Raw genomic sequence first — 20,186 nt, forward strand, 5'->3', positions numbered from 1 at the left:
AGTTCGAAAGCAGAGCCCGACACCCCCCCCGCCGCCGAATGCATATAAGCCAATCAGCTTTCGGATTTGGGTCACGCGCCTCTGTCGCCTCGTCTGGGAAAAAGAGGTCGATCCCCTTCCACCCCGCCCCCGAGGCCGGAGAGCTTCCGCCCAGACTCACCCCATCCCCACCCCGGCCCTTCCCTCGCGCGCACCCGAGCTGCGCGTGCGCAGTAGACTCTGTCGGTGGAAGGGGAGGGATGCGTGTTAGAGATAAGCCTGTGGGTGTGGTGGCCGCCCGGAGGAAGGGCTGGGAGGACGTGAATTAGAGGGAGAGACGTGGGGGCCTCCACGTGTTCTTTGACATTACTTAATTCCCCCCAACTTCTGAGGAAAAAAAGAGGCAAATTCCACAGTCCACGGGCGGGCCGGAGCCGGGGGCGGGCGCTAGTTTTGCCCCGAAGCCCTTGAGCAGGTTCTCCTCCCCCTGAGAGCCCCCACCCCCCACCCCCTGACATTTCCCACAATCCTCCGCGGAGGCCGGACCCCCACCCGAGCCTAAAGTGCAGCCGCAGGTTTTGGAGTCCACAGACTTGCTGTGTGACCCTGGGCAAGTCGGCCAGCGGCTCTGGTCCTCGCTTTTTGTCAAACTGAAGGGGACGAGCTAGATGAGCTCCCACCTCCCCTGTCATCTGGAAGAATCCTTCGAGATAGATTCACCATTTATTAAGCACCTACTGTATACGTAGGGTACCTCGCCAGTTTGGGGATGGGGGAGAAGATACGCCCACACTTGGAGTGTCCCTCAGCTCACGTTCCCTAAAGAGAAGCTCTGTCCTCATTGGGGAACTTGTGGGGAGGGACAGGGTGGGGTGAAGAAAAGCAAGACCCGGGCCAACATTTTGTCTTTTTCTAGACCCCCGGACTCCCCATGGCTTTCTTGGGATCCCAGGCCAGTGATGTGCCCCAAGATCAGGGAGCAGGGGCACCTTCTTCTCCCCTCTGCCCCTCAATCCTGGTCCAGGAGGGAGAGGAAGAAGATGATGGACAAGCAGAGGTCTTTGGGGGGAGGGGGTATTGCCTGGGAAGCCTGAGTGTCTGCCCACGCAGAGGGGGGTCAGCAGGAACCAGGGGCCTGTGTGCCCCAGGGGAGAAGTGGGGATGACAATGGGTGCTTCTCTGACAGACCTACCTGTGCGTGCTGTGGCATTCTGGATGCCTGGGCATAGCCTACTATGACAGCGCTGACTCCACCATCTATTTCTTGCCAGACACCCCTGACTCTGATGACCTCAAACTTCTCCAGAGAGGTGAGAATGATCCTCTGGAGGTGCCAGGACTGCACCCATACTCATGGATACATGATAATACCTGTCTCTAAACCTATTCAGCCCTTCTTGTGCAGTGTATTATAAGATCTCCAGGGAGGATCTCCACCTAGATAACTTGACTGCCCTCCCTCCCCAGGTTCTCAGTGCCTGGCATTCCTGCCCAGATTCCCTGGTGCAAATGGGCCCTTAGGGTGACAAGAGTGAATACTTTGGCTGAGAGTGGGAGATCTAGGTTGCACTGAAAGGTGAAGTTCCATTTATTAACGAAGACTGCTTTCTCTCACCAAGTTGTGGATGAAATCAACCCAAGATCCATCATCACAAGTGCCAAGCAGGATGAGAACATGGCTCGGTTTCTGGGGAACCTGGGTGAGGGCTTGAGGGAAAACTGAGTGTGTGTGGAAAGGACTTTGGTGTCTAGGAGATTAGGTGTCTGAGAGTTGGAGGTTTTGAGGGAGGACTAGAGGTGTGTGGGGAAGGGCTGATGTATCTGGAAGATATCTAGGTATGTCTAGGAAGGATTGGCAGAATCTTGGGAGAGGCTAAAGATGTCTGATCAAGGCTAGGGGGAAAGAGGCAAACCAAGGGCTTCAAGCTGAAATTATTCTTCTCTGCTTCTCCTGCAGTCTCACCTGAGCACAAGGAACTTGGGACCCCTGAAACTATACTGTTGCCCCATGTGGATTTTGGTATCAGCCTAACGATAACTTGTCCTGCCTCAGTAGCCGCCATCCCCACCCTCATTCTTTAGCTTCTTTTCTTATCCCCCATCATTATCATTAGAGGTCCCTATCTCCTTCCACCAACTCGAGTCCTAAAATGAAAGGGTTGGATTAAACGATCTCTAAACATGCTACCAGCTCTGACATTCTGTGACTTGATTCTCCTAATTACCCTGTCTCCACAGGTCTAGAGATCAGTAAACAGCGCATCCTCTCTGGTAACTTTTCCTTCATGCCAGAGTCCTTGACATGCACTGAGAAAATCCTCTTCCTCTCTTCCATCATCCCATTTGATTGTCCTCTCATGGTTAGAAGGGTCCGGGGGGGGGGGGGGGCGGCGCAGAAGGGAAAGTTGGTCTTGGGGGGAAGAAAACTGCCCCAGACCAGATCAGAGGCCATGGGAGCCCAGTCCTGGAAAAGATCCCATTTGGGTTCTGCCTAGCATTCATACAACCCCCCACAATGACCTCAGAGGGTCTTGACACATCTCTCCCTCTGCCACTGGTCCTGCTATCACTAGATACAAGCCCTGGGAGGGTTGCTCAAGTTTCTGAATTGGAGAAGAGTCGGTGTGGAACTAGAAGATGGTAGCGTCAGTGTCCCGATTCTAGGCTTCAAGAAATTTGTCTTGTAGGTAACCCACTCAAAGTGTGTGTGTGTGTGTTTGTGTGTGTGTGTTGGGGGAGGGTAGGTAGGACTAAGGGAAGGTGATAGAGGGCAGGGAGTTGCCAGGGACCTCAAAGTCATCTGTACCAACTTATATTTGACCAGAAATTCCCTGTACAACACCCCTACTTGACAACATCATCCAGTCGCTACTTGAAGACCTTCAATGATGGGGAATTTCATGGGGCAGCCTTTTTCATCTTTCTATAACTTTTAATTTTTAGGAAGTTTTTTCCACATAAATTTTGCATTGTTACCCCAACACAAGATCAAATAGGGGACATGCAGATGATCAAAAGAAAAATAGGGAGCACAGAAGGGCTACAAAGTGAGACTCCTGGATAAAATGACATTGGGAGAAACGTATATTTCCAATCTCACTTGTCTTTTTGCTTTGCCTCCTATCCTCAGGACAGATCTCGTAAGCATAGACCAGGACACGTATAGGTGAGGAGATAAAGGGACTGAAGGGTCTTAGGGGAAGGTGAAAAGAAGGATTAAATCCCTAAAGCTCTAATAAGCCTAGTGAAGCTCCTTCTTCCCTAACCCTAGGTCTGTCTGGAGGAGGAGGGCAGGAGGGATTTGGGGGGTGGGGTGGGAACAGATGTGTATCATCTTTTTTAAAGGGGAAGGGAAGGCAATTGAGGGAAGAACCTATTTCTGGATTCCAGGATTCTGTGTCCTACATATATTCTTCACCCCCTTAGGGCATGTCATCTGGACAACTAGATTATACCTTTCTCCCTCCCTCCCTCCCCCAACTGTTCCCCCACAGTGTCCTGCAAATATTTAAGAATGAGAGCCATCCGTCTGTGTACAGAGTATCCAGTGGATTGAAGGAGGGACTCAGCCTGTTTGGTAGGTGGTGTCTCGTCCGCTGTCCCTGAAAACGCAGGGCATTCATTCACTTCCCCCACAGAGGCTTTGTCTGCTTTGTGTTTTTGTGTATGCAAAGGCTAAGTGCCTAGCAGCTAGCTGTGTGCCATTTCACTCATTATGTTTGTCAGTTTCTGGGTCCCCTTTGTGTGAGAGCTTTTCTGTACTTAGGAGTCTCTGGATTTTGTGTTTCTTGTAACTATATGTATTTGGCTCATATGTCTTTTCTTCATCATTTTTGCTTCTTCTGTAAATTCTCACTTTTTTTCTGTTCTAACTTACCCTCTTATCCATGTTTTCTCTCTATATATAGCTTTGTCACGTATGTATGTGCTATCTTTATGTGAAATTAGATACGTGGAATTCTGTGCTGTGTGTGTGTGTGTGCGTTATGTGTGTATACACCCAGCCCTGCCCCTTTCCACCACCCTGTAATGCTGGCTCAGGATGTGGCCTGGCACCTGGCTCTGGCTCCCTTTGTGTCCTAAATCCGGGAACGCCCCTGAGCATGCCTCACCAACACTAGGGCCCCAGGCACTGATGCCCCAGCCCTAATCTCCTTGCTGGGTCATGCCCCTACTTGGTCTGACACACCCATTCCCCTTCCCTGATGCTACACCTACTCCTTTCTCTCAGGAATTCTCAACCGCTGCCGTTCCAAGTGGGGTGGAAAACTGCTCAGGTGAGTCTGTTAGAATCACAGTGCCTTATAGGTATGTAGCCATTTACAATTTACAAAACACATTTTTCAACATTAAAAAATATTTATTCCATTGAGGGAAAAAAGTGAGCAACTCTACGGTTGAAAGCCCCCAGTGGCAAAATGGAGAAGAAGCTGCTATAGCCCCACTCCAGCTTTGCCAATCTCCAAATGTGACTCCACAGAAAGCAGGAAATGGTGGGAGACACAATACAAACTCTGCTTGGACAAAGCAAGAGATGCTGGGCAAACAAAATGCATGGAGATAGTGACGGTCGGGATTATGATCCCTATTTCTTTTAATAAAAAACTGTGACCCAGAAATATCCACTGACTTTTCCAAGGTTACACAGGTGATAATCATCGTTGGAAACTTGAAACCTAGGCTTCTGTACTCTTAATGATACACTGAGCTACCTTACATACAAACACTCACAGACTAAACCACTTAGTATACGCAGACACCTATGCCATGTCATAATACATACTGAGCACTTACACATACAAAATGCATGAATACTCATATGGGTAGTAAATATCCATATGGAACATAATGCAAAAACAAGTATGGCATACACACACACACACACACACACACACACACACAATGTGTGTTCATCCTTCATTGCTGAAGAAGACCATGCTAACAGAGAAATGATGACATGACTTGCACTTGACTTTGTTTTGAGTGAGGGAGGGCTGCGCAGGTCACCGGCCTCACTTCTCCTCCAGAGCCATCTGAATCCAGCGACCAGATATTCATCAGGATGACTGGAGATGACCCAAGATGAGGGTTAAGTGACTTGCCCAAGGTCACATAGCTAGTGAGTGTCAAGTGTCTGAGGTGAAATTTGAACTCAGGTCCTCCTGACTCCTGCACTGGTGCTCTATCTACTGCACCACCTAGCTGCCCCAACATATACAATAATATTATACATGAATGCAAACACATAGTTTGTAGTAGTACTCATTACAGTTTATACACACTCTTCCTAGCACCCAGACTTATAACACCCACTCACAAATGTTTACCTATTTCTTCATCTGTGTAATGAAGAAATTCAGCTAGATAACCATTAAAGTTCCTTCTGTCGTTGAACTAGAGGAATTGTTTAGTGCTGGGGTGGGGAATCTGTGGCCTTTTGTTCTATGAAGTTTGGATTCAGTCAAAGGGCCATACTTGAGGACCTAGAGAGTCACATGTGGCCTCGAGGCTACAAGTTCCCCACCCCTGGGATAGAAGGTAATAGTTAACATTTATATAGCACTTACTATGTCCCAGGCATTGTGCTAATCACTTTACAATTATTATTTCATCTGACCGTCACATTGATCCTGGGAGGTAGGTGCTATTATTATCCCCATTTTGCAAATGAGGAAACTGAGGCAAGCATAGACTAAGTGACTTGCCTAAGGTTACTGACTGACTTGCCTAAGGTCACACAGATTCAGACTCAAGTCTTTCTGACTCTGTGGTCCCAGGAGCTCTATCTAGTCCACCTCACTTACCTCAGAAGGAAGAAAAACTTGGGTCCAAGTCTCCTTCTGATATATAATGGCTATATGTGAGTGTCACCCTGGGCAAACTGAATAGCCTCTCAGTCTCTAGGTCAGAGCTGTCAAACAGGGCCCATAGGCTGGGCTAGCAACACACTGAGTATCTTAAACCAGATTAAAATGTAATTTGGAAACTTTGAAATAAAAATACAATAAAAGAGTGTTAAGATGTGGTTAATAAGTCAGTATGCACCCACAGGGATCCCTATGAACTGTTTAGTGGACCTGTTTCTATTTAAGTTTGACAATACTGCTCTAAGACTAAAAGCTGGAGAGGAGTTTCTTTATTTTAAGATATTCCTTGCATCATTGAAAGGAAGTTCTGATATTCTGCATCCATGAGTATGGGTGAATTGATTTTGATTGATTGAATTGATTCACATATACTTGGTACTGCAAGGTGGATTATAGAGCTAGAAGGGACCACAGAGGCCATTTCTTCAAGTCCTCTCATTTTAAGGGTGAAGAATCCAAAGCTCAGGGAATTTAGGGATCTGAGGTGGGATATGAACATGAATTCTCTGCTTTGAGAGTCTTTTTATGTGCCCTGCTACCTCTCTGGGGTACAGTAGTTACAAAACACTTTCCTCACAATACTTTGAAGCAGATAACTCAAATATTTTCATGTTTATTTCACAGATTAAAAAATTAAGATTCAGGGTAGGGGCTTCCCAAAACTAATAAGTGATTTAAATACATGGTTCTCCTGAGATTTATTCCACTACAACATGCTGCTTCCCATAATTCAAAATGAGCCATCTAACAAATAGGGTACTTTCATAACCAACACCCTCTCCAATGCTCTAGGGACAAGTTTCTGATCTCAGCCTAACATATGTGGTAGACATGCCCTTTGAAAAAAAACAGGTTTTGAGTAGGGTAATCATTCTTCATCTCTCCTCTGTCCTCCCCCCCCCCCCCCAAACCCACATTTAGGATAGCTGAAGACTCTGGGATGAACTGAGCCTGAACAAAAGCCACCAATGAGGTGGCTAATATTGGATGGAGCATAGTGGAAAAAATCTATAGACTGGGAGTCAGAAGATATGACCCTATTGTTACTAGCTATGAGACCTTGGACAAGTCACTTTCCCTCTCTGTTTCATCATGTATAAAAGGAGGCGGTAAGACTAATAAATGATCTCCAAGGCCCCTCCCAGCTCTAAGTCCTGGGGTCCCATGATCCTACTTAACATGAATTCTAGCATATGAATAGATATAGTTCTATAAACTGATAGAATTATTCCAGCCATATCCTTCCAGACTGGGACACCTAAAATCACACATACACACACGCACACACAAGATGACATACAAAGATGTTGAAACATTTTTAAAATACTGACATTGTGAGATCTACTCAACTGCCATGACTTTTCCCTCTGCTTCTTCCCAGCTTTAACACAGGGATGATCTTAATCTCACCATCAACCACAAGGACCCTGAAATTCCTTTATTTTGTCGTAATCCTTTATTTTTCCATCTCTGCCTTACTCCTCTTAAACCTACTCTTCATCTCCACTGTTATTTTCAATTCCTCTGGTCCCTTAGTACTGTCCTATTCCATCATTCCTACTTTGTTTACTCTCATCTCCCTTCCCAATCTTGACTCCTTGGTGAACCAGTTTAATTCTCTATTTTCCTTTACTCTTGGGTCCTTCATTTACTTGTCCTATCACTGGTCATGCCTTGTCAAATCTCAACCTTGTATCATTCCTGCCGTTACCTCCTACTCTCCTGATTGGAATGGGAGGAAATCAGGAATCTGTGATGGGATCCATTTAAAATTTATATTAGCAAATTTCAACTGGGCCTTCACAATAACAAACCAAACCTAGTATTTCTTGTAGGTTCTTTTTTAAAATATATTTTTTCCAATCACATGTAAAGACATTTTTCAACATACATTTTTGGAAATATTTTGAGTTCCAAATTTTTCTCCTTCTCTACCCTCCCCTCTTCCCAAGATGGCAAACGGTCTGATATAGATTTTATTTTTTATTTTTTTCTTTTGTTTATTTTTTATTTAACTTCTAACATTCATTTTCACAAAATTTTGGGTTCCAAATTTTCTCCCCTTTTGTCCCCTCCCCCCACCCCCAAACACGGAGCATTTTAATTGCCTCTATCACCAATCTGCCCTCTCTTCTATCATCCCTCTCTGCCCTTGTCTCCATCTTCTCTTTTGTCCTGTAGGGCCAAATAACTTTCTATACCCCTTTACCTGTATTTCTTGTTTCCTAGTAGCAAGAACAGTGCTCAACAGTTGTTCCTAAAACTTTGAGTTCCAACTTCTCTTCCTCCCTCCCTCCCCACCCCTTCCCTTTGGAAGGCAAGCAATTCAATATAGGCCATATCTGTGTAGTTTTGCAAATGACTTCCATAATAGTTGTGTTGTATAAGACTAACTATATTTCCCTCCATCCTATCCTGTCCCCCATTGCTTCTATTCTCTCTTTTGATCCTGTCCCTCCCCATGAGTGTTGACCTCAAATCGCTCCCTCCTCCCCATGCCCTCCCTTCCATCATCCCCCCCACCCTGCTTATCCCCTTATCCCCCACTTTCCTGTATTGTAAGATAGGTTTTCATACCAAAATGAGTGTGCATTTTATTCTTTCCTTTAGTGGAATGTGATGAGAGTAAACTTCATGTTTTTCTCTCACCTCCCCTCTTTTTCCCTCCACTAAAAAGTCTTTTGCTTGCCTCTTTTATGAGAGATAATTTGCCCCATTCCATTTCTCCCTTTCTCCTCCCAATATATTTCTCTCTCACTGCTTGATTTCGTTTTTTTAAGATATGATCCCATCCTCTTCAATTCACTCTGTGCACTCTGTCTCTATGTGTGTGTGCGTGTGCATGTGCATGTGTGTGTGTGTAATCCCACCCAGTACCCACATACTGAAAAGTTTCAAGAATTACAAATATTGTCTTTCCATGTAGGAATGTAAACAGTTCAACTTTAGTAAGTCCCTTATGACTGCTCTTTACTGTTTACCTTTTCATGCTTCTCTTCATTGTTGTGCTTGAAAGTCAAATTTTCTTTTCAGCTCTGGTCTTTTCATCAAGAATGCTTGAAAGTCCTCTATTTCATTGAAATACCAATTTTTCCCCTGAAGTATTATACTCAGTTTTGCTGGGTAGGTGATTCTTGGTTTTAGTCCTAGTTCCTTTGACTTCTGGAATATCCTATTCCATGCCCTTCGATCCCTTAATGTAGAAGCTGCTAGATCTTGTGTTATCCTGATTGTATTTCCACAACACTTGAGTTGTTTCTTTCTAGCTGCTTGCAATATTTTCTCCTTGACCAGGGAACTCTGGAATTTGGCCACAATGTTCCTAGGAGTTTCTCTTTTTGGATCTCTTTCAGGCGGTGATCTGTGGATTCCTTGAATACTTATTTTGCCCTCTGGTTCTAAAATCTCAGGGCAGTTTTCCTTGATAATTTCATGAAAGATGATGTCTAGGCTCTTTTTTTGATTGTGGCTTTCAGGTAGGCCCATAATTTTTAAATTGTCTCTCCTGGATCTATTTTCCAGGTTAGTTGTTTTTCCAAGGAGATATTTCACATGATCTTCCATTTTTTCATTCTTTTGGTTTTGTTTTGTGATTTCTTGGTTTCTCATAAAGTCATTGGCCTCCATCTGTTCCATTCTAATTTTGAAAGAACTATTTTCTTCAGTGAGCTTTTGAACCTCTTTTTCCATTTGGCCAATTCTGCTTTTGAAAGCATTCTTCTCCTCATTGGCTTTTTGAACCTCTTTTGCCAATTGAGTTAGCCTATTTTTCAAGGTATTATTTTCTTCAGCATTTTTTTGGGTCTCCTTTAGCAGGGTGTGGACCTGCTTTTCATGCTTTACCTGTATCTCTCTTATTTCTCTTCCCAGTTTTTCCTCCACCTCTCTAACTTGATTTTCAAAGTCCTTTTTGAGCTCTTCCATGGCCTGAGCCCATTGGGTGGGCTGGGATACAGAAGCCTTGACTTCTGTGTCTTTCCCTGATGGTAAGCATTGTTCTTCCTCATCAGAAAGGAAGGGAAGAAATACCTGTTCACCAAGAAAGTAACCTTCTATAGTCTTATTTTTTTTCCCTTTTCTGGGCATTTTCCCAGCCAGTGACTTGACTTCTGAGCGTCCTCTTTACACCCACTTGGCCTCCAGATCCGCCCAGCCAGCACTTGGGGTCTGAGATTCAAATGCTGCTTCCCAGCCTCAGGGCTTTGGGCAGGGGCGGGGCTGCTATTCAGTGTGAGATTAAGTTCAGGTGCTCAGGTGGGGGCAGGGCCTCCTCACGGGCTCAGTTCCCTCAGGGTATTTATGCAGAGACCTTCAACAATGGATCCAGGCTCCTGCCTGCTTGGGGAGCCCTGGTCTGCTCCCACCTCTGCTGCTGCCTCCCAAGGAGGCCTGAGTTATGGGGGCACCCCTCTCCCCTCTCAGCAAGCCGAGAAGACCCTCTCACCAACCTTTGGGGCCCGTGGGTGGAGGGACCCGCTTAGCTGCTGGAGATTCCATCCCTGAAGCCTGCTTGGATCTGCTCCTCTCGGTGCTGCGCGGCCAAGGCAGGGCTGGGCTCGGCTCCGGTTCGGGGGCAAGACGGACTTTTCGCGTCAGGTTTTCAGGTCCCTCTGGAACAGAAATCTCCTCTGCTCTGTTGTTCTGTGGCTTCTGCTGCTCCAGAACTTGTTGGGAGTTCTTTTTTACAGATATTTTATGGGCTGTGGGTTCGGAGCTAGCGTATGTGTGTCTTTCTAGTCTGCCATCTTGGCTCCACCTGATATAGGTTTTATATGTGCAATCGTAAAACATTTCTACAGTAGTCATGTTGTGAAAGAAGAAAGATCAAAAGAAAAAAACCCACAAAAAACTAAAACCAAAAAAATGAAAATAGTATACTCTGATCTGCATTCAGACTCCATTAGTTCTTTCTTTGGATACGGAAAATATTCTCCATCATGAGTCTTTTGGAATTGTCTTGGATCGTTGTATTGCTGAGAACATCTAAGTCAGTCATAATTGATCCTTGCAGAGTGTTACTGTTGCTGTGTACAATGTTCTCCTAGTTCTGCTCACTTCACTCAGCATTAGTCCAGGTTTTTCTGAAATCCATCTGCTTGTCACTTCTTGTAACGTAATAGTATTCCATTACATTTATATACCACAACTTGTTGAGCCATTCCCCTACATATGAGCATCCCTTCAATTTCTAATTCTATGTTACCTCAAAAAGAGCTGTTATGAATATTTTTTTACATGTAGGTCCTTTTCCCTTTTTTATGATCTCTTTGAGATATAGACCTAGTAGTGGTATTGCTGAATCAAAGGATATGCACAGTTTGATTGCCTTTTGGGCACAGTTTCAAATTGCTCTCCAAAATGTAAACCTGGTACTTCTTGATAATTGATTCCTTCTCCCACTCACCACTATCCTAAACATTTTCTTCTCTCTTCAAGCCTCTAATACCACTTCCTACCCAAACTCTTCTGAACACCTAACTTTCTACTTCAAAAAATTGAGACCAACATAGAAAACTACCTCTTCTCCCTTCTTTCTCATCTCACATCCTTCTGACATTATCTCCCACCATCTCCTTCCCTCTAGTCTCTGAGCCCTTCTGCTTCTCATGGCCAGTTCCTCTACTTGTGCCCTTGATCCCCTATTGTCTTCTGCAGCAGATTGCCAGAATCCTCATTCTCTCTTGAAGCTTTAATGTTTTCCTGGGGCCGCTAGGTGGTGCAGTGGATAGAGCACGAGTGCAGGAGTCAGGAGGACCTGAGTTCAAATCTCACTTCAGACATTTGACACTCACTAGCTGTGTGACCTTGGGCAAGTCACTTAACCCCAACTCCCTCATCTTGGGTCATCTCCATTCATCCTGAAGAATATCTGGTCACTGGATTCAGATGGCTCTGGAGGAGAAGTGAAACTGGTGACCTGCACAACCCTCCCTCACTCAAAAAAAAAAAAAAGTCAAGTGCAAGTCATGTCATCATTTCTCTGATGGCATGGTCTTCTTCAGCAGTGAAGGATGAACACACACAATGTGTTCCTATAGATTTACACCTTTTCCTGCTACCAACAAACACAACAAAATATTCCCCAGCCCTAAACAAATAAATACCGTCATGAGTTTCTACCATGCTTGCTATAGTAACCCTATCTCTCTTCTCCTGAATTCCTTAAAAATCCATCTATGATAGATGCTTCCATTTCCTCTCCTTTCACTCTTTTAAACCTTCTGCCATCTGACTTCCAGCATCATCATTCAGCGGAAATGGCCCTCTTCAAAGTTACTAACAGTCTCTTAGTTATCCATCTGATGACTTTTTCTCCTGAATTCCAGGCCAATATTGCCAACTACTCATTAGACATTTCAAGCTGAATACTCAATAGTTATCTCAAATTCAAAATGTCTGAAACAGAACTCATTATATTTTCCCCTAAGCCCATTCCTGTTCCCTATTACTGTTGAGGCTACCACCCATCCTTCCTATCCTACTCCTCTTTGAAATGTTGATGTCATCCTTTGCTCTCTTCTCTCAAATATACCACATATGAAATTAGTTGCCAAATCTTGTCATGTATTTCTTTACAACATCCCCCAATAATATCCCCTTCTAGCCACTCACACTGGCACCACTCTAGTTCAACCATTTATCACATCTAGCCTGGACTACTGCAAGAGCCATATAATTGGATTCCTTCCTTCAGTTCTCTCCCCAACCCAAGTCATTCACCACATAGCTGCCAAAGTGATTTTGCTGAAGTGCTGGTTTGACCATATCTCTTGCCATCCCTTTTTCTATTCAATATACTTCAGTGGCTCCCTGTTACCTCAAGGATCATGTCTAAACTCTTCTGTTTAGCATTTAAAGCATTTTACAATCTGGCCTCTCTCTACCTTTCTGTTCTTCCATTCTAGTCCCCTCCACACATTCTATGATTCAGCCAGACTGACCGATTTTCTGTTCCTCACACACTACACTGACATCTCTCATCTCCAGCCCCCCATGGCTGGAATGTTCTTCCTGCTCCCCTCTAACACTTAAAATCCCTGGCATCTCCAGCCCCTTCTAGCTCTAAATCTACAATTCTGGGATATACGTGTACTGTCTCACACACACATGAACAATTATATTACAGGGTTGTTGTGAGGAAAGCTTTTAAGTTAGGTTATAATTATGAGTGACTGTCCAGGGTAGTATTTCCTTTGCTTCTTGGCAACAAGGTGGCACAGTAGATGGAGGCTGGGCCTAGAGTCAGGAAGACCTCAGTTCAAATTTTGCCTTAGACCCTTACATGCTGTGTGACTCAGGGAAAGTCATTTCACCTTAGTTTGCCTCAGTTTCCTCAACTGTAAGATATGGATAATAAGAGCACCTACCTCACAGGGTTGTTGTGAGGATCAAATGAGATAATATTGGCAAAAAACTGTTTGGCTCAGTGCCTGGCACATAGTAGGTGCTAGATAGGTTCCTTCTCTCCCCACTAGTCATACAAATACAAAGTCACACAAATACACTCTGGTGTGTCATCTCGATGATACACACTTTGTAACACTGACTTTTGAGCTAGAGACCCATTGACATAGGAAAAAGATAGACTCAGCCTCTCTCCTGCCTACATTGCAGGCTGTGGCTGATGCGGCCAACCCAAGACTTGGAGGAACTGAATTCCCGTCTGGATGTCATCCAGTTTTTCCTGCTGCCCCAGAACCAAGAGATAGCACTGACCCTGCATGGACTCCTGAGCCATATTAAGAATGTGCCTGTAAGTCATGTTGCTTAGGGTGAGGGTGGAGGAAGCAGAGTAAGGGGAGAGACAAGGGCTATCCTGGGAGTTTGGATGCTTGTGTCCCTTTGAGGATAGTTGCCTGGTTTTTCTGTAGCTTATCCTGAGACGTATGGTCCTGTCACACACCAAGGTCAACGACTGGAAAATTCTCTATAAGGTAAGAATCCCTGCTTCCCCCATTCCTGGGTGACTCTGCTCCTGTCCTATCCCCTAACTGCTGGGGTCCAGAGAACTTCCCAGAGTAAAGCCTGTGAGGGCTAGGGGTCTGTCTTCTCTGAACTTTGTGTCCCCTAATACCTAGCACAGAGATCTTCATGCTTGTTCCACATCATTCTTTGTGCTATCGCGTCCATACTGAAATGCTCTTCTTGGCCTATCCAAATCCTCACCAATCTTCCAGGCTTAGACCAAGTTTCTACTCCATGAAGTTTTCCTCAACCATCCTGGCCTGCACAGATTATAGGAACATTGAACTTAGAGCCAGAAGGGTACGAGAGAGATCATGTAGTCCATTTCCTTCATTTTACAGATGAGGAAACTGAAACCCTGAGAGAACTTCAAAAAAGGCATTCAAGGTCTCCTTTTCTCCCCATATGATTTCTTGTTGCATTGATTATACCACACTGTGTAGTAATCAGTTATTCTGTGCAGCATGTACTAAGATCCTGTTCCCATGCTGTACCTCACTGTATTCTTAAAGGCCTTGCCATTGAAGCCACTGAAGCCAAAGCACAAGCTTTGGCAGGTCATCTCAAGCTGGAAACTTGAGTATGAGTTCACCTAGGTTGTCCCCAGGGACCACTGCATCCAACTATGTACCTCCTAGAAGCTTCCTTTCCATAATGTACTCTATGTTGTCTGAGGATCAGCTGAGCAAATCTTAGAGAAGCTTTTTTAGCCATATCAATTGTTTTTATAAGATTGAATTATAGAAGGGAAAGCTCATACAAAGGGTAAAATCCTTAAATATATTTAGATATTTATGTACATTAGTTGTATTTCCCCAGCTAAAATGTAAGCTTCTTGAGGGTAGAGATTACTTTACACTATCTCCTCCCCTTCCTGCCCTTAATGACAAAAACTCTTGAAATATTTGTCCCAAATTGATATCCCCAAGCCTTCCTCTTTTTAGCTCTTCCTTACCCAAATTCAATTTCTGCCAATCTGTGTTTTCCCAAGCATCATTTCTCTTCTTCATCTGCCTTCATCCCAACCATTTCTCTCTTTACCAGTATGTTTCTTTTTGTTTATATATCTTTCTTCATGGCTTATTTCTTGTTTTTTCTAGCTGTGGTCTCACTATTTCTTTTTCTCAGTGTCTGTCTTTCTTTGACACTTTTTTCAGGGTGTTCTAAAAAGAGAACCTCCCTGATTCTTTACCCATCCTCCTCTGCAGACAGTGTATAGTGCTCTGGGCCTTAGAGATACTTGTCGATCTCTGCCTCAGTCCATCCAGCTTTTCCGGGATATCGCCCAGGAATTTTCTGATGATCTCCACCATATTGCCTGCCTCATCAACAAAGTGGTGAGGGAAAGGAGAAAAACAGGCTAGAGGGATAGTACTGGATGGTGGCATAAGGGGAGAAATGATGACAGGGAGGGGCAGAATGTTCAGGACAGGTTTGTGGGGACAGAAAAGGATGTAGGCTAAGGGGGAAGGATAAAAAATAGAGCAAGGAAATTTGGAGATAAAGTACAAAAGTGGAAATAGAATGGGATTGGAAGCAGAGATGGATGGGCTACAGAATATTTGCGATTAATCTGGAGGATGAAGGAGAGGGACAAAACCAGGATGGCCGAAGGCCTGGGGGTGGGTTGGGGATAGGTAGTAGGGTTGGGACTGTGGTGACGGGAATAGGCTTTCCCTATCCAGGTGGACTTCGAGTGTAGCACTGCTGAAAATAGATTTGCTGTCCGACCCAACGTTGATCCAGATATTGATGAAAGTGAGTTTAGAGTGAGAGAGGGTTCCCATACTCTTTGAAATACAGATGTGCTCCATCACAGGATATTTATTGTTCCTGGAAACCTCTCCCACCCCCCCACCCCTATGGCTGGAACCAGGAGAAGGGTGTAGGGAGATCTCAGTCCTTACTTTTGCAACAGCAAAGATGTACAGAGCTGGAGAGGATATGTATACAGATTAGATCAAACAAGGTCCCTGCCTCTATGAAGTTTACAACTCTGTCCTCATATCAAGGAAAATATGTGATAAGTACATCTATCATTAATTCATCACTACTTTCTCTAGAGAAACGGAAGCTGATGGGACTTCCCAGTTTTCTCACAGAGGTTGCCCGGAAAGAACTAGAGACTCTGGATAGCCGTATTCCTTCATGCTGTGTTCTCTATATCCCCTTGGTGAGGGAAGGAGGATTGTGGCCATCTCCTTTACACTCATCCTTACACTTTGGGGCAGTGGTGCATTGGTAATGTTCAACACCTGGATCTCCAAATGGAAAAAAAAAAGTACATCAACACACCATTTAGTTTAATCTATATAATTTTCTATCACTTTTTTAAGTCTATACAGTTGACAACATAGTAAATCAAGCTCTGATTTGTAGTGTTTGCCACTTCCTGATCTATAAATGCACATACTGAAAATTTAATGTTGGCTTATGCTGTTTCAAGCTGGCTGCAGTACAGCTCGGTTTTTAGGGGACAGAAGCCCTATTTTGGTGGGGTATAGATGGATCCAGAGACTCTGGGTGAACCCAGTAGATATTGAGGGGAACATTAGAGCCTCTTGGGGAGACATGGAAGACAAAGGTCCTGTCCCCTTGGATAACTAGAATAGCCTCTAAATTTATTTGCCTTCATTCACCCTTTCAGATTGGCTTCCTTCTCTCTATCCCCCGGCTGCCATTTATGGTAGATCCAAGTGACTTTGAGATTGTGGGCCTAGATTTCATGGTGAGAAGCTGGTCATGTGCGGGATAGGGATGGTGGTAAATGAAGTGAGTGTGGGTGTGGGGCAAGGAAGGTGATGAATGAGCTGAGTCAAAGACCAAGGCAGTTCTATTTCTCAGTCTCAGCCCAAGGTGGGGGCCTCCACAATCTGATGTTTACAAACTCTAGAGAAAAGGGAAGAGAACAGAGAGGGAAGGAAAAAATGTAGAGACAAAGAATGGTTGGAGAGAGGAGGAAGAAGATGGGAGAGGGGAGAGAAGTAGGGGAAAAAAGGAGAAAAACAAGAAGGGGACCCCTATGGAGAAGGGTTGTGAGTATGGCTGTGGGTCCATGCTCCTTTCTCCACAGTTTTTGTCTGAAGAGAAACTACATTACCGAAGTACTCGAACCAAGGAATTGGATTCAATTCTAGGGGACCTTCACTCTGAGATAAGAGGTGAGTGAAGGGGTGGGTGTTGACCTTCTCTATCTTCTTAACTGGCTTCTTCTCTCCATCAACTCTTCCCCTATCTGATCCTATGTATCTGTGTTTCCCCTCTCTGTGCTCCTTTGGTCTTCCTCACTTTCCCTCAACCCTTTCTCCTGTTCTCCCTCTTTGGCTCCATTTCCCCACCCAGATGGAGAGACACTATTGATGTACCAGCTGCAGTGCCAGGTGCTGTCCAGGGGGGCAGTGCTGAACCGAGTGATAGAACTAGCTTCCCGACTAGATGTCCTGCTGGCCCTGGCTATGGCTGCCCGGGACTATGGCTATTCACGACCCTGGTATTCTCCTACAATCCTTGGGGTGAGAATACAAGATGGCAGGTCAGTATATTGTAGAAGTCAAGATGGGATGACGGGTGAGTGGGCATGATGATGGCTCCTACATTACTGTCCCTTGAACATCTGAAGAGGTCAGGAATAGGTAACATAAGTAACATTTCCTTGGCCTCCCCTAGACACCCACTGATGGAGCTGTGTTCCCATACCTTTGTACCAAACTCTGCTGAGTGTGGTGGGGACAGAGGAAAGATCAGAGTTATCACAGGCCCCAACTCATCAGGAAAAAGCATCTACCTTAAACAGGTGAGGGGATTCCTTCCTTTTATGATCTACCCCCACTCCCACCACCTGGCAAATATGTCTTAGAGCTTTCCATTTCTGTGCCTTGATCTGACTCTGGTTCTTATTCTGGTTTTTATTGATTTTTAATCCCTTTCACCCCTTTCTTCCTGAGCACACCTACTCTTTATTCTCAGAGCGACATGAGGACATTAGGTCAGAGATCTTGGGACTGGGATAGTGGGAACAAATGTTCAGTTCCCTTCTTACACCTTAAACATTGTCCATTTTTCTCACTTCCATAGCTCCCCCAAATCCTTCCAATACCTTAGCCTCTCCCTGACTTCAGCCTACAGACCCTGGTTCTTTCTCATTCCACAGCTCCTATTCCCAATACTTTCCTTTCCTCTCCACCATTCAGATAGGTCTGATTACATTCATGGCTCTAGTGGGGAGCTTTGTGCCAGCAGACAAGGCTGAAGTTGGAGCAGTAGATGCCATTTTCACCCGAATCCATAGCTGCGAGTCTATCTCCCTTGGTCTCTCCACATTCATGATTGATCTCAACCAGGTCAGGGGGAGCAAAGGGAGCCAGAGGTGGCAAAGAAGGTGGGGGGGGGGGGGAGTGTCAAGGGAATCTCTGCCTTGAAAACCGCACAGCATATGAGAGACATCCCCTCTGCCTGGCTGAGAGCAAGCGGGGATGGGGGGGAATGGATGAAATGAATCCTCCCTTCTCCATCTGTGTTGTCAGGTGGCAAAAGCTGTGAACAATGCCACTGAGAGATCCCTGGTCCTCATTGATGAATTTGGGAAGGGGACTAACACGGTGAGGCAGGAGTGACTGGGAAACGGAAGGGGAGGAACTGGGGGTGGGCAAATGGGAAAATGAGGGAAAGGGAAAGCCTCATGGAAGGGAAAGGAAGAGGAAGTTAAAGAAAAGAGACAAAGGAGAGAAATGGAGGGAGACGATTGGGGCTGGGGGAAGACTGAGACCAGAACAGGCCAGAGGAATGGAAGACATAGCTCTGGACATGACCTGTTACCCCCATTCTGCTCACCTCCCTCTTCCTCCAGGTGGATGGGCTGGCACTCCTGGCCTCTGTACTCAGACACTGGGAGTCCCAAGGGCCCAGGTGCCCCCAGATCTTTGTTGCCACCAACTTTCTGAGCCTCATTCAGCTGCAGCTGCTGCCCCCTGGACCCCTTGTAGAGTATCTGGTAAGGATATCAATTTACTTTTCAGATGAAAGCATCTTTTAAATCTAAAATTCAGAACCCCAGTCTGGGAGTTTTCTAAGAGCAGTGATCCTCCCTTCTGAAAAACTGAAAGCTAAGGATGGGAATTCTTGCTTCCATCATCATACTGGGAGCTTCCCAAGTGTAGGGATTTTGTCTCCACAGTTCAGACTAGGAGCTCCCCAAGGGCAGGGAAATGTGGCACCTCTTTCCTCTGTCTCTTAAAGAAGCAACTCATCCAGAACACTCAGAAAAATAAAGTTTGTGATAGATTTTCCATTTTTCTCTTCCACAAGACCATGGAGACCTGTGAGGATGGAAATGACCTCATCTTCTTCTATCAGGTTCGAGAAGGTGTTGCAAATGCCAGTCATGCCTCCCACACAGCAGCCCAAGCTGGACTCCCAGCTAAACTCATCACTCGTGGATTGGAGGTAATGGAACATAGCAGCCAGCTCCCTGATCTAGTCTTCTTTCCCTTTGAGTCCCCACTCCTTTCTAGGACCCAGGCATCTATCTGGTCTCTAAAATCTTTAGTCCTCACCTCCTTTCCACCCTATCTTCCTTCTTTCCATTCCCAGATCTCAGAGTTGATCCGAAAAGGAAAACCTATTAAGCCTGATAAAGGACTTTTAAAGGAGAATCAGATGGAAAAGTGAGCATCTAACCCCAGCTTCCATGTTCCTTAATTCCTTCTCCCTTAGGAAACCCAAACATACTCTTCCCCCAACATTCTTTCCACTTTTTAGTTGCCAGGCCTTGGTGGATAAGTTCCTGAAACTGGATTTGGAAGATCCTGAATTGGACTTGAGCATTTTCATGAGTCAGCAAGTTCTACCTGCAGCTTCCTCTATCCTTTGATCAGCCCTCCTTTCGCCAGGATATCAAGTACTCTTCTATCCTTTCTCTTCAACTCTGGACCCCGTACCTCTAATTTCAGTATTGTTTGCCTGAGAAAAAACTGTATGATTTGGGGAATAAAATGTATACTTTGGAAAAGGCATTGCTTTCCTGGACCCTCCAAAAACAGACAGGTGGGAATTGAAGCACCCCATTAGAGAAATAGGCACTTGTCCAACATCATCAAAGGCCTAGAAATTAATAAATTACTTTTGAGAGACCATATGGATAACTCAGGAGAGACCCAGTAATAACAAATCACTTCATGCTGAGAATCTGTTGACTGGCTCTTTGGGTCCAAACTGAACCAGTTGTGGGTTATTTGGTGAGTAGGAAAACAGGACTATGTCTCAGTGAGAAAATCCCTGGAGTGAAAGTAGAGAAATTTGGATTCAAACCCTGGTTCTGTCACTGACTGTGTAACCCTGGTCCAATTTCTAAAGTTCTTTCCAACTCCAACATTCTGT

At 45.0% G+C, this 20,186-nt stretch overlaps 1 protein-coding gene across 2 annotated transcripts; it reads left to right on the plus strand.

Moving 5' to 3' along the window:
* Positions 1–211: 211 nt before the first annotated feature.
* On the plus strand, positions 212–19,820 carry MSH5 (mutS homolog 5). 2 transcript variants are annotated; one of them, XM_072637482.1, is made up of 25 exons: positions 212–454; positions 896–1,036; positions 1,166–1,289; positions 1,599–1,679; positions 1,937–1,999; positions 2,218–2,339; positions 2,553–2,662; positions 3,110–3,145; positions 3,474–3,556; positions 4,211–4,256; positions 13,461–13,599; positions 13,718–13,780; positions 15,020–15,148; positions 15,497–15,569; positions 15,875–15,984; positions 16,459–16,539; positions 16,885–16,972; positions 17,154–17,343; positions 17,478–17,604; positions 18,002–18,151; positions 18,335–18,409; positions 18,658–18,801; positions 19,116–19,253; positions 19,401–19,474; positions 19,569–19,820. In XM_072637482.1, the coding sequence occupies exons 2-25, from the start codon at positions 911–913 to the stop codon at positions 19,678–19,680; spliced, it is 2,484 nt and encodes an 827-aa protein (XP_072493583.1). In that variant the 5' UTR covers positions 212–454; positions 896–910; the 3' UTR covers positions 19,681–19,820. The 2 variants fall into 2 exon arrangements, with proteins under 2 accessions (XP_072493583.1, XP_072493584.1); XM_072637483.1 differs by lacking the exon at positions 212–454 and having other exon boundaries at positions 822–1,036.
* The last annotated feature ends 366 nt before the right edge of the window (positions 19,821–20,186 follow it).

The sequence above is a fragment of the Notamacropus eugenii genome, chromosome 2 (genome assembly GCF_028372415.1).
Source record: "Notamacropus eugenii isolate mMacEug1 chromosome 2, mMacEug1.pri_v2, whole genome shotgun sequence".
In the NCBI taxonomy this organism is placed as follows: domain Eukaryota; kingdom Metazoa; phylum Chordata; class Mammalia; order Diprotodontia; family Macropodidae; genus Notamacropus; species Notamacropus eugenii.